This window comes from Peromyscus eremicus, chromosome 1, assembly GCF_949786415.1.
Source record: "Peromyscus eremicus chromosome 1, PerEre_H2_v1, whole genome shotgun sequence".
NCBI lineage: Eukaryota > Metazoa > Chordata > Mammalia > Rodentia > Cricetidae > Peromyscus > Peromyscus eremicus.
In genome coordinates this window covers 151595079-151609485 of record NC_081416.1, presented here as the reverse complement: position 1 = coordinate 151609485, position 14407 = coordinate 151595079, and the positions used below count along the sequence as shown (strand labels likewise).

The 14407-nt window shown below is 52.4% G+C and overlaps 1 protein-coding gene across 1 annotated transcript in view; it reads right to left on the bottom strand.

The window, feature by feature from the left end:
- Positions 1-14407, bottom strand: part of Otog (otogelin) — a 67274-nt gene that overhangs the window by 47174 nt on the left and 5693 nt on the right. Inside the window, exons 7-17 of the mRNA XM_059253371.1 lie at positions 12509-12627; positions 11104-11309; positions 10148-10278; positions 9827-9933; positions 9119-9228; positions 8609-8737; positions 7542-7650; positions 7239-7285; positions 6624-6769; positions 2238-2370; positions 1145-1322 (exon numbers count right to left, since the gene is read on the bottom strand). Of these exons, the coding sequence (XP_059109354.1) occupies positions 1145-1322; positions 2238-2370; positions 6624-6769; positions 7239-7285; positions 7542-7650; positions 8609-8737; positions 9119-9228; positions 9827-9933; positions 10148-10278; positions 11104-11309; positions 12509-12627 (1415 nt within the window). The remainder of the gene's footprint in view (positions 1-1144; positions 1323-2237; positions 2371-6623; positions 6770-7238; positions 7286-7541; positions 7651-8608; positions 8738-9118; positions 9229-9826; positions 9934-10147; positions 10279-11103; positions 11310-12508; positions 12628-14407) is intronic.

Here is a 14407-nt window from a genome sequence, read left to right as displayed (position 1 = left end):
TTCGATACAGCCACATTCAAACACATGCAATTAATGATGTGCACATTTAGCAAGACCCAAAAGGATCACAATGGGCTTAGAACTGCAGACTTTCAGCACCTCCCCCCAGCTCTTCATGTAAGAAAGAGCACTAGAACTCTTAGAAGGAATACCAGACCTCAACGGTCTATGACTTCCTCCGTCTCCCCTCCTGGGATATAGTTAGGAAATGGGGGAGTGGGAGGGAGAGCTGAGACAAGCCAGAACTGACAATCATTAAAACCCAGTGTGAGTGTGAAAGCGAAAGAGCTAGAAGCCTGTGTGAGAGCAAGGTTCTGCCTGACGGCCGCCACGCCTGCACTACTGATCCAGCTTGTGAGTTTTCTAACTACACGAGGCAGGACTCACACACACCTGGAGGGCGTGGAACAACCCCCCACCCTAACCCAAGGTCCGCCTCCACCACTCTGGCCAGCTGCCCAAACTCTAGCCTCACTGGGCAAGACAGGAGAAAGCTTCACTTGTACATGTGCACGCACTATAAAGCTGAACTCCTCCTTCTGGCTATGGAATGCCTCCCACGTTTAGTTCTGTGACAACCATTGCATGTATCTTGAAGAACTGGCCAGATTCTCCAGCTTCAAGATCCGGTTCTCCTTTGAAAGGCCTGACTGCTGTCCCCTCCAGAACTCTTAAACTGTGACCATACCCAGGAAAGCCACTGAAGGGTCAGCTCATGGGAAATGGCCTTCTTCTCAATGCTGGGAGGCTTCCATTGGACAAATTCAAAAGCATTCAGCCACCATGCAGGAAAAGGTTATACTGGTCTGCTGGGGCAGAAGGTAGGAATGCTTGGTTTATGGAGGTTATCTTCACCTAAAGGTATTCACAGTCGATGAACAGATAAAAGTGTGAGACTAATCAAAGCCAGCCTGAGGTCTCCGGCATTTCTCAGGTTCCCAGGAGTCAGTATTTAAGCAAACTCCCCAAGTGATCTTTCTACACAGAGAAAACTGTGACCACCATTTTAAAGAATTATACTTCAATTTAAACGTAGAAGGATAAATAAGTAATGGTATGTGTGTCAGGCAGTGTCTCGGGATGCCTGACCCTAAGGGGCCCACCAGTCTCCCTCTCCTTCCTGTTCCAGGACAGGGACACATACAGGAAGTCATCCTGTGTGTTGCCGTTGAAGGTGCCACAGAGGCCCACGGTGTCCTCCACCCATCGCGGGTCCACTTGCAGGTAGAGCCGCAACCCTTCCCGGTCATAGAGGATCCGCACGCCCACGTTGGTCCTCACCCTCAGGAACACGGAGGACAGCCTCCGAATCTCAAAAGCATCTGGCCACAGAATGGGAAACAGGATGTCAGTGGTCTGGTTAGTGCAGCCCAGCCCTCTCCACCACCTGTCAGCCGACTCCCACATCTACACACAGCCCTGGCTTCATCCTGCAGAAAACCCCTGCCTTGGGATTAGTTTGCCAAACCACTGAGAAATGTCACATAGTTGGTCCCGATAACAGCCTGCTCTCCCTGAGGACTGCGGTTTCTTGCTCTAACACCAGAAGAATTCTGTAATGACCCATTTTTGCATGGCGGTCTTCAGGGAGCCCACTACACAATCATGATGGATTAGATCAATGGTTAACACATTGTTTTTTGACCCAGGGTCTCACACAACCTAGGCTACTTTGGACTCACCACATACACAAGGCTGACCTTGAATTCCTGACCTCCCTGCCTCCAGTTCCCACACATTCATCCAAGCTTCACAAGTTCACAGCCTGCATTCCTGTGGTCTCTTTACCTCGGTGCAGCCCTGCACCTCCTGATGCCTAAGAACTGCTCTTCTCTCTCCAGCTCTCTGTTCCTTCTCTCCCTTCCCAATTCTTTCTGGTGCTGGATCTTACTTCTTAGTAGTTTTGTCTTTTCTGCTAAACATGTTTTCTATGGGTTTCCCACAACTCACGGATGGATTAAGGAAACAGGAGGGACAATAAATACTGAGTCTAGAGATGGGAATCAGCCACATGCATGGGCGGATGTCAGGAGGAACCGTCATGCTGCTAGAAGACCACTGTCGTGTTGGAGTAGGGGCAAAGCTACATTTTAGGAGTCCACTTTCCTGAATCCAATGTCCCCTAGCCTGATCCCTGGGAGGAATGTCCTTGTGTCAGTCCCCTTGGGTAAAGGGGCTAGGGAAAGGGCCTGAACTATCAGATCCCAGCCAGCCCTCTTGACCATCTTGAGTCATACCGTCTGAGTAGGGTGGGGTGATCTTGTACTGGTCAAACAGAAGGACATCTCCTGCCTGAGTCAGGGTCACCTGTCTCCGGGGGTCCTGGTTCAGAATCACTGACACTGACTGGACACAGGCTCCATCCTGGTTCTGGAGAAAAAGAGGGGCCAATAGGCAACATTGGTTGGTTCTGTCTGTCCTGATGGTCCAAACAGAACCCTCCATGACAGAGACCCAGCCCAACTCGAGGAGCAGGCTCCTCAGAGTGAGAAGCAGAGCCCCAAAGGGCATCAAGGATTGCCAAACAAAATACTCTCATCTGGGGGATCCGTCAGGCCCAGAACGGACAAGGTTGGCAGCAGAACTGGACAATGAGCACAGTGAACATGATGATTGACTCTCAGTTGTCCACATAGAACAGAGGCAGTTTCCAGACATCTCAGTCTAGCCTTGGAAACTGTGGCTCCCTCACAAGACTGCAACCCAGAGCTTTAATATTGCCCATTTGCCAGATACGTGGAGTTCTGCTCACGTGTCATATCTTGAACCCCTCTGAAAGGCAAGCAGGAACCCAAGTCTGCTCAGGAAGTTAATATAAGAGGGTAAAGAGTTCAAGCCATGCCAGAGCTACACAGTGAGTCCAAGGCCAGCCTAAGTCACTGTGCAAGACCCTCTCTCAAAATGAAAAACTTTAAAGGGCCAGCGTTGTGTGGCTGACCTGGTGTAGCCCTTGCCTGGCAGGTATAAATAAGGTCAGGAGTTCCGTTCAACCACCACAGAAAGCAGGGGTGGAGAGCAGTAAATGGGCCAATAGTCCCGGGCCTCAGGTTCTCCACCTTTGAAGTGGATGGTACATATCATGCCCATTCATACTTCTCTTCCACAGGAAGACATCTACATCTCATTCATTCAGAGATTTCCTGAGCACCTGCCATGTGCAGGCTGCACTACACCAAGCTTCCCAGACAAGGGCTGAGCAAGGCAGAGAACATCTTCCTGCTCAAGGAGATGACAAATTCGTGTGAGACGCAGACATTAAATAACCAAGTACAAAGTATCCTGGCTGTAATGGGAGCAGTGGCTGCTTCCTGTAAACAGCCATAGGGTATTAGCAAAGCACACAAAGGAACAGAGAGGGACTGCAGAGGCAGGAAAGGCTGTCCCCGGGGCATATGACAATAGTGAAGAATAATCCTGACAACCAAGCCTTAATACTGCCATGTTACTCTGCTCAAAACAGCTAACCTTAGTCCTAGTACCCAGGGGTTGTCTAATCTCCATCACTCAGCCCTCACAGCACTCTGTGCGCACCCCTTCTAGGCACTACTATACATAGCAGCACCACTTTGCAGATCAGAAGACTAAGGCACAAAAAGCAATGTTTGAGTTATGGTTGCATGAAACTGGGAGAGATATGTGGGAACTGCGTCCTATCTTTGCCATGATTTCCTATGCGTTTCCTATTCCATTCCTTCAAGAATACCGCGAAACTCTCCCGGTTCCTTTTATTGAAGGACGGACTTAGAAACCCAGAGCACTAGAGATGGAAATTGCCATTAAGAGTCCCATCTCTTCTTGGCCCTCTGAGTTGATAACCCTTGCATGTATCTGCATAACCAATGGACACAAGTATATCTATCGGCATTCCCAGACATCACTTCTGTGTAGATCTATAGGAATATATCTAAAACACAAAGGCAACCAAGCTTGCATTCATACTAATGTTCCAGTTCTAATCCATCAGGGCATGGGTCATTCCAGCCTGCCCCCTTTGCTCACCTGTTTCCTTTGTTAATTTACACTAGCATGGTACATTTGTTACAGAAAACCAACCCATATTGATGTGCTGTGACCTATAGGGCCAGAAATGAAGAAGTGTGCAGATGACCATGTGTGCACACCTGTGATATGAGTACTTAAAGGGGACACAGGAGCCCAATGAAGAATCTGCCAAACAGTCTGTGTGACTAAATAAAGAAGCTATAGATCATCACCTCAAAGATAAAGTGAATATTCACAAACCTCACCAAGAGACAAAACCACCAGAGAAACCCAAAGGAGCCTGCTACACTGACCAGGGCTTCCTTCACAAGCTTCCAAGGTCATCCCAAAAAATGAAAGTCTGAGAAACCAGCCAAGAAGAGCCCGAGAGAGGTAAGGTGCTGGACCAGAAAAGTGACATTGAGTGAAAACCAGTGAAATCTGAGAAAGCCGTGGCCTTAGCTAATGGAAACACGTCAGTCTTGGTTGGTTGCTTATAATGTGCCATGCCATGCTGGTTTTCATGAGAAATGTCTCATAGGCTCACGTGTTTGAACACTTGGTCCCCATTTGTGGTGCTGCTTGGGGGATCTTTCAGGATGGGAGTCCTGCTGGGTGAAGTACATCCCTAGGGGTGGGCTATGACAGGTTATAGCTTCAGCTCACTTCCGGTTTCTTCCTCCCTGTGCTCCCACTCCGAACTCCGACCGACCCCTGTGTGTTTCTAATGCACAGTTGAGATGTGATATCTCAGCTTTTTTTCCAGCTGCCTGCTGCCATGCTTCCCCCACCATTATGGACTCTCCCTCTGGAACCATAAACCCAAATAATTCTTCCATAAGCTGCTATTGACCATGGTGTTCTGTCACGGGACAGATGGCCACAGCAGATCAGGACAGGTGTGCATTTGTCTGTCTCGGTACTGACTGCATCGTTCCTGGGCTGGCTGTGCTGAGCCAACCCCCAGGGCCTGGTCTGGGCGATGCTCAAGCTCCTCTCTGCACAGTGGAACCAGAGCCTCACACCTAGCCAGGGTGTCCACTGCCACCCTGAGTGCCTGCTGTCCTTGCTCCAACCCCAGCCCCTGAATGTGAGCAGACCCCAGCTAGGAGTAGTCTGGGGACACAGCCTCTGGACTGTGGATGAGGTAGAGGTTGGCTTTCTTCTTTCGTCCTGAGTGACCTCTTTCCTCTCTGCTTTTGGCTGTTCTCAATGCAGGAGACTGCTTGTCTTCCAAGGTGGGTCACTTGTGTGGCATCTTGAAGGTGAGAAGAGAGGGAGGAGAGAAGGACACACAGCACTTCTCACTTCTCTCATCCACGCAGCTCAAGAGTCTTAGGGCACAGGAGGACTGTGGGGACCCAGGGTGCCTTGCCCAGCCCTCTGTCTACCATGTCCCTGATAGGCAGCTAGCCAGGCTGAGCCTGTCCAGCTGGCCTCATTGCTGGACAGCGTTTCTTGGTTGCAAGTTTTTTTGCTGCCTCAAGACAGGGTTCCTCCTGGTTATTTTATTCACCTGATGAACCTATGGGGGTCCTACTCTGTGCCAGCTCTGTGCTGAGCACAGTGAGGACTACATAGCGGAATCACACCCAGTCCACCTTCAGGTGCTCACAGCTTATAGGGCAAGTCACTTTGGCATGATATACAACACAATCAGAAGTGTAAAGGTGAGAGGCGTAGCCGAAGAAACAGTCCTGAATGTTAGCAGAAAAGAAGGGAAAGCCACGTGACAGGGGTGGCATTTAACCTAAAGGTGTCCCTACAAAGATAAATACAAAGACAAGGAGGAGGACACAGAGCTGATCATACCAGAAAAGCAAGGACACTGGAATGGCCGGGGTGGAGTGTGCTGGGCACAGTAACGGAGGTGATGGTGATACCCATGGCACATTTACCCAGTGCCCTGAACTATGACTAATATCCTTATGTTAGCAGCTAATGCAAGTACACACCAAGGCGCTGGACATTATTGTCTCCCCTGTTTAAATTTGATGGGCTGTCTTAGAGGCTTGGGGGACTTCATGACTACCCAAATCTTTACCTGCCTCCAAATTTGAATATTGTCACAGAGGCATTATACCCACCTCATGTGCAGTGAGGTGTTTACAGGGGAGCTCAGGGATCACGGCCTTCAGGAAGCCCTTTCTTGCCCCCTCTGTCTGTCTTCCTGCTTAATGTCCAAGTAAAAGAAAACGTCATCCTAGACCCCCACCCTGCCCCATCCACACTCAGAGCTGCCATGACAGCGGGTCTTGGGTTCGCTCACCTGCCTGACCCACTAAGCGCTAGGCCCAGAAAACAGAGCAGTCTTAGACCTCAGCACAGCTTCTGAGCCCAGCAGGTTTTCAGTGTTTGATGAGTAACAAATACGCCTTCCAGACATGGAAAAAGTAAAAATCAATGACTCACAGAAGACTAAGTAAAGTCAGACCCACTCTAGAGATTTCTTTAAAGCAAGGCCCAGGAAGGGGAATGGACTCTCAGCCAGCAAAGACCCTGGACTCAAACTGTCTTGGGAGCCAGTTCTGTGTCCCAGAGAACAGAAGCAGCAGGCAGCGGAGTCACGGGAAGACCTGGGGTCCTCCTCACAAGTTCTCAGACCTGTGGGGGGCATAGCTGAACACACAACCCAGTCTCACCAGGCCGCATGGGGCGTTCTGCAACGTCACTGTAAAGGTGCCTGAGGAGCGGCTCTTGGCTAGGATGTACTGGCATGTGGCAGGGAATGTGTACCGGCGTCCATCAAAGGTCGTGAAGTGGATGTCACCAGTCACCGAGCACTCAGCTGAGGGAGAAGAAGGGCAACTTACTCACGGAAGCTCTCCGCCCCAGGACTGTTCCCCTTCCCAACTGGGGGCTACTCAGCCCTGCAGATCCAAGCCTAGGCAGGGCACAGTCTCTGCCCTCTGGGATTAGGCAGCCTAGGTTGCCTGTTTTCCGAGAGCCTGCTCAGGAGCAGGCTAGACACTGTCCTGCTAGGGTGTCCCTTTGAGGAGAGACCAGGCCCTAGGCATGGGGCCCAGGCTCAATGCAGTCAGTAAGTTCAGGCAAGAGGTGTGCAGGACCCACTAATATCACTCTGGGTATGAGCCAGAGTGATCCCTTAAGGCAGGCAAAGCAACAGAGGAAACAAAGGGAATTAGGTTTGGGCGGGTGAACCAAATGCCCCCGACTAGGCATGGCCCCAGAGTGTCCCTGCCCCCAACCTGAGACCAGTAGAAGAGGGCAGGGTCCAAGGTAAGGGTCAGTTGTACCTGGGCAGACAGAAGAGCTGCATACCCACTTCCCTGCAGTGCACGTGCTGAAACAGAGATCATGTAGGTGACCTGCCTGCTCTCAATGCCAAGACGCTGTCCCAGGCCCCGGCCCACAGTGTCCCATTTCTAAGGTGGGTGGTAGAGAGGCCCGCCCCCCGTGGATCTAATCACATCCCTTTGGATCTCAAAGAGGCTGAGTGAGGAGCCCTTGCTTTTTCAGGGTTCCTCAAGTCCAGGTAGGCAATCCAACAGAAAGCCCTGGCCTCCCCAGGCTCCTTCCTCCGGGCAGTGGACACAGACCAGGCATTGCAGTCCTCCGTCACCACAGAGCCAGGTGGGTGCAGGGTCCCATGGAACTCACAGGGACACTCAGCGGGTGACATGCAGCCCCCATCCTCAAAGATCAGCCCTAGGGTGTGATAGCAAAGGCTCACTCACCACTTCCTCTGTTCACAAGCCACGGGGCGGCTTCCCCATACGCAGAGCTTTCTCTCTTCCTAGCTCACCCTCAAACCCCCTCCAGATCCTGGCTCAGGCAGACTTTACTCCATGTATCACCCACCCCAACTGCACACAACCTACTTTCTCACCGCCTCTCAAGGTCTCCCATGCAGTCTCTTAGCACCTCCTCTGTGAGAACGTCCCTGGCCTCCCCACATTCCATCTCTGTTCTGCGCCCCCTGAGCCAGCCTTCACCACACGGTACCTTGGGCTGGAGCGAGAAGTCCCACATCCTGGAAGCGGGCTCTGCTCCTTAAAACCAAGGCCTGTCACTTTACTTTTTTGAGACAGGGTCCCATGTGGCTCAGGATGGCCTTGAACTCCTTATTCAGCTGAGGACGACCTAGAACGTCTGATTCTCCTGCTTCCCCCTCCTAAGTGCTAGTATTACAGATGTGCCCCACCACACCCAGCTTCTGCAATGCTGGGATGGAACCCGGGGCGGGACTGTGTACGTGCTAGAAGAGCACTCTGCCCCACCGAGCTGCATCTCCAGATTCACGTTTTTTAATCTCACCCTTGCGTCCAGCCAAGTTACTCATCCATCAAAAACATACCATTAGACACAGGAAGAAGTAACTGCGGCGGGATGCTTAAACAAAAGATGTGCATATAAATGAATGGATGGCTTGTCTTCATCTGAAAAGTTCAGTCCAAATGAACTCAAATTCCTTGATGGGTCAAGCTGTCAAGAAGCCCAGCTCTGCCCCTCCCCTCACCCCCCAGCCCTTCACTGACTGGTCGAGTTGTTCGTTACTTCATTCATTCATTCCACAAACAGGCATCCTCTGAGGCCCTGATTCCCACTCATCCAGGCCAGGAAGACACTGCCAACCCCCCACTGCCTGCCCTCCCCCACAGCGAACCATTGGGGCAGTAGCAGCCATCCACACAGGCGATCTCGCTGTCCACACACGCAGCACGGGACTGGCAGGAGGCCGGGCAGCAGGCGATGCACTCGTTGTAGGTGAAGGCCTTCTCTTTACAGTACACGGCTTCGGGGGGAAGAAGGCTGTGGTCTGTCTGCTTGGCGAGCACCCACCCTCACCCCAGGTCCCGGGATGGGAACGAGAGGACTCTCCTGTCCCTGATCCCCACCCGGTCCCAGGTGGAGTATTTGGTGCCCCAGAGACTGGTGAGAGCCGGGGTGCTCGGAGAACCCCCTGTACCTCACTTTGCAGCCACAGACCCACTCTTCACGATCAGCCTTGGTTCTCCCATGTGTCACAAGGACGGAACCTCAGAGCTTAAGGCTCTGACAGCTGTGGCTGTGAGCCAGCAGGACAGGGCACTGAGCTGAGGCCTGTGGCTGCCACACATAAGCCTCATCAGAACTCATCTGAACCCCTTCCTACCCACCTCCAAACTGCACCTACTGCATTGTGGGAGTTGGGTCCTCCAGCCCTGCAGAGGGCGCCCTGCCTGTGCACATGCCCGGGCATATTCCATCAGTGCTCGGCACCAAGTGCCATCATTGCTTCCTGATCTGTACAAAGAGAGTGAATGCGAGGAAGTCCAGCCTGTCAGCAGCCCGCCATCCCATAGACCAGTGGTTCTCAACCTCCCTAATGCTGAACTCTTTAATACACTTCCTCATGCTGTGGTGCCCCCCAACCATAAAATTATTTTCGTTGCTACTTCATAACTGTAATTTTGCTACTGTTATCAATCACAATGTAAATATCTGTGTTTGTTTTCTGATGGTCTTCGGCGACCCCTATGAAAAGGTTGTTCGATCCCCCAAAGGGGTCATGACCTACAAGTTGAGAACCACTACCATAGATAGACACTCTAAGAACTTCAGGGCACCCTCGCCTAGGAAGGTATCCAGCTATACAGAGCCCTAGACTCAAAGCAGGAAGCCTAGATTTAGGTCCCAGCATTGCTAACAATTTGCTCTGGGCCTCAGTTAAATGGGACAGCCAAATCCCATCTTGGCAAATGAGAATTTCAGAGCTTTGGCAAGCTGCTTTGTTAGGGCTGAGAATTATTAGGCTCGGTGACCCACATCCTGAAGCCTCATCCCAATATTGGGAGGCATTCCCCACAATCCAATACCCCCCATCCTCTCTCTGCCCACTCACTGGCAGAGGTCACTGGTACAGCTGGCCGTGAAGGGCAGAGGGCTGACGTAGGCATGGCAGGCGTCGAAGGGGGGTCTCAACAGCGCCTCACATCGCTCATACACACCCTGGGTGGGGCAGAGGCGGGAGCTGGGCTGGGAGGACAGCATGGCTCTCTGATTCACCATCCCCACAGGAATCCCAATTTAAACAAAAGGAAGGTGGAGAGAAAAAGGAAGGGGCCACGGGTAAGAGCCATCTTGGGCCCTGGCAACTAACAGCTTTCTACTGAGGGCAGTGGGCACGGGGGCGGGGGGGGGGGGTTCTCCCAAGGACACAGACCTGCATGGATGCTGGGCTCTGCTGCAGGCATGGCGGTCGAGGCAGGGAGGAAGTCACAGGTCCTGGAGGGCTGTGGGGGGCTTGCTCCTGCCAACTGAGCACGAACTCCCCTACATCATCAGTCAGCTTCCCTGCAGGGAAAAGCAGTGTCGTGATGAAGGCGTGAGTGGTAGGACTGGCACTTCTGAGCAGCAGCAGGCAACAAGGGAAAGCCGTTGGGAAGAGGCCAGCCTCCAGAGCTCTCACCCTCCCCTGGGTTCCCAACTGAGCCACTCTCTTGGAAAAGCTGTTTCATCAGAAGAGATGAGAATGTCCTAGAACCTGTACTGTCTCACAACTGCTCCACACTCCACAGAAGTAACATGGTACAACCGAGAGGCACAGTGTGCAAGCTTGAACAAGCACCCGCACCCACCTCTGCCTCAGTTTCCCCATGTGCAGAAAAGGGAGCTACGCCCCAGGGAGACTGCCGCCAAGAACCACAGCTGTACGGTGCTCAGCACATGGCGGGTACTCAAAAGGGCATTCTTGAGCTTTTGCCTGGGCCACCATGGTGCCCTGGGCTTCACCTGTACCTCTCACCAACCTGTCCACCAGAGACTTCAGCTCCAGGCCGGCCTTTTCTCTTCCCAGCTCTCTAAGGCCCTGATTCCCACTTCCTCTGGAAACCTCGTAGGTTCAAACCCACCTAGCAGAGTGTGCAGGGGGTCTACACACAACCCCAGGTGGGATTCTCATCATGAATACTGTACAGCTGAGGACAGCGAGGCCCAGAACACGGCTGAGAACATGCCTGACGCGACAGTTTTGAAAGCAAGCCCTTGCCTCATCCCATTGGGTTTTCACGACCATCAGTGACCATGACATCAGAGGTCTGGCCAGAGCAACCCCTCCGAGCCTGACCCAGTCTCCATCGCCAGCAAGATATGCCCCCAGGTACCTTCCTTTGGACTCACCATAGCTGGTCACCAGGTCATCCTGAGGGTCAGCATTGTTGTTCCCACACAGCCCATGTGTCCAGCCCAGAAACTCTGGGCTCATCTTGATGTAGACAGCTGAGGTACCATCCCAGGCCAGTGTGAAGGCTGATGGGTGCCGTGCGATGACATAACCAGCCAGCTGCTGCAGCTGCACACCCCCCACCGCCTGTGGCAGCTGGACCCTGAGAGCAAAGCCCAGGGCTGCAGAGCACCCACATAACTCCCACGGGCCCTGTTCTTCACCACAAGGCCGGCTACCCCTAACCCAGTGATAGGAGCTCCTTATGTCCCCATCCTCCAAGTTCCCAGAATTCCTAAGTGCAGCAAAGTGCATCAGGATTCTTTTATCTTCAGGGAGGTCTTTCACAATCACAATGTGGCCAGGCAGTGGTGGCACACGCCTTTAATCCCAGCACTCGGGAGGCAGAGGCAGGCAGATTTCTGTGAGTTCGAGGCCAGCCTGGTCTACAGAGCGAGTTCTAGGAAAGCGCAAAGGTACACAGAGAAACCCTGTCTCAAAAAAACAACACAAAACAACAACAACAACAAATCACAATGTGGTTGGCAGGGATAAATCTTGAGAGAATCAATGCAGCAGCTCCTTTCTCCCAGACAGGAGGGAGGAGATGGTAGCATACACAAAGGCTTTCATCTTGCTGTGTTTTACAGGGAGAGTGCCGAGAGCAGGGCAGGGGGGAGGAACAGAAGGTCAGGAACAGAGAGGAGCCCTGCTCCGCCTGCCCCATCTCGGTTTCGCAGCCACGGGGTCTGGAATCTGGCAGCTTCTGCCCAGCTGACCGGAGAAGCCAACATCTAGCCAGGGGTAGGTCTGAACCCACTTGACTTGCAGGAGAAACCCCTCAGGCCACAGCTTTGCCCTTGGCACTATCCTGCCAGGTCCAGGGTTGGGGCAGGCACTGGGCCTGCGGGGGTGGGGAGCAGCGACTCAGGACACCAGACAGCAAGGAAGGACAGAGCACCACGGAAGAGAGCAAGGGCACTTCAGACAGGGGCTCACTCCGGGTCAGGTGTCCCCAGGAATCCCTAAGGTCCAGCATGACAACCGTCATTCAAAAGCGACCCTCTGGCCTCAGAAAGGGATGAGTACGTGTGTCTGTTCAGAGGAACTGTACGTGAGCTCAGGAGAAAGACTTCCAGTGGGAAACTCTCAGCTCTCTAGCAATTTTTACTGCATCTGATAGCTGCAGAGCACCAGGAGGCATGCATCCACCTGCCAGTACCACAGGCTAGACACATACTGGCCAGGTGTGCACTTCTGCCTCAGAGTGGGAGAGGCTGCCCTCAGCTACCGATTTCCTTTCAGCTTGACAGGGACAGAGAGCCTCTTCCCCACGTCAGGGAAGTGGAAGGACATAGTTACCTTACACCTCCATGGGTGACCTCCTTGGCCAGGCGGATCTCACGTTCACCCGAAAGGAAGAGGCTGACAGACCTCGGGCAGGTGTAGTGGGCAGAGCCACACTGTGGGTCATTGTGCACCTGATGGGGGGGGGGGCAGGTATTCAGAGGGCAGTCTGCAGCAACTGCCACAGGCCAGCCTGAGCTTCACTGCACCGATGTGGGGGGATTTGTGGCCCCCGTGTGCCAAACACATTTCCTCCGTGGCCCTTCCCAGTGCCCCCTCCAACACTGCAGCAGGGGCGGAGCTCTGACTGCCTGCATTTCAAGACTGTCTGAGGAACAGAGAGAAGGGACGAAGGCCACATGCACACAAGACTAGGAAATAGCAAAGATAGAATTCTGACCCAGATCTGAATGTGTCGGATTCCAGAGCCTTTCCCAGATCACTGGGGCATCTCCAAGTTTCATCAAATCAAAAGACAAGATATGCACTTACATTGCCTCACACAGATGTGCATACTGGGACACACCCAGACACACATGCTCACGGACACCATCTAAGCACATGTTCAGTATCCCACACACTCCTGGCCTGCACAGATTAGCCCTGTCCTGCGCACAGAGACACCGCCCCCCCATGCTGCACATCCCATATGCATCTTCTCTGGCTCCAGTCAAGAACCCACACTTTAAGAACCACAGATCCAGAGGCTGGTTTTTAGTGCTTGGGGGAAAGAGTTTGAAAGGTGGAGATACTCCCCAGGAGCCAACTTTCCACTCTATTACCTTTAGATGTGGTGGACCGGCCTGAAGCTTCTTTGACTGAGAGGGGGAATCATGAAAGCCACCCCTGTCTTAAGTTGTTTTTCAAACATTGTTGGTTTTGTTTAAATGGTGTCTTACAGTGTAGCTCTGGCTGGCCAGGAACTCACTACATGGACCAAGCTAGCTTCAAACTCACAGAGCTCCACCTGCCTCTGTCCCTCAATTCCTCTATCCTGTGATTTAATGTGTGTGCCACTCTACCCAGATCAAGCGTTGCTAATCATGACTCACAGAAAGAAATGTCTATATATAAACAAAACAAAAGTATTCTGAATCTTCATATTAATGAGGATGTATGCGTGCGTGCGTGCGTGCGTGCGTGTGTGTGTGTGTGTGTGTGTGTGCACGCATGTGTGTGTGTGTGTGTATCTTTTCATTCTCTCCTTTTTTGATGCAGGGTATAACTCACTGCATTGATTACATAACCCACTCAGGTGACATCTATGTAACTGTAACAGTTGTGAAAATGACCCAGTTACAAATAACTCTGAGGTATGACAGACCGAGACCTAGGAACTGATGCTTGTCACAGCACCTAGACACCCAGGACATGACCTTCAGCCTAGGCCTGAGGCAGGAGGATCACAGCTAGCCAGGAGAGGGATGACCCCGAGTGAGCACTAAGAACTCCCTAATCCTACCCCTCCCCTACAACTCACAGCCAGCCAAGGTGCCCTCATCAGAAACGCCCATCAGATCTGTTGGACACCAAATCTCACCCGGCATTCAGATGTCTGACAAGCTTTGCCCAAACACACTCATCTCGGTTCAGGGAACAAGCCCAAAAGACATGGTCTGGCCCAGAAAGGTCTCATGTGGGAAAGAAGACCGGCCAGGAAACAGTTGGTGTAAGACACTTGTGGGGAGGTGAGGGGCTTTTACCCAGAGTGTCTCCTCTGCTGCTTGGGATGTCAGGAAACACAGGAAGGCTCTCAGGGGAAGGCAGTGTACACAGGGTCACCCAAGATTCCCATCATCCTCTCCAAGGCACCATACTCTTTTTTAGCGTGAGCATTCCTGTCTAGAATGCCTTGTCACCCCAACCCCACTTCTCTCCCCTGGCTACCTCCAATGAGTCTCCTTTTCTATCTCA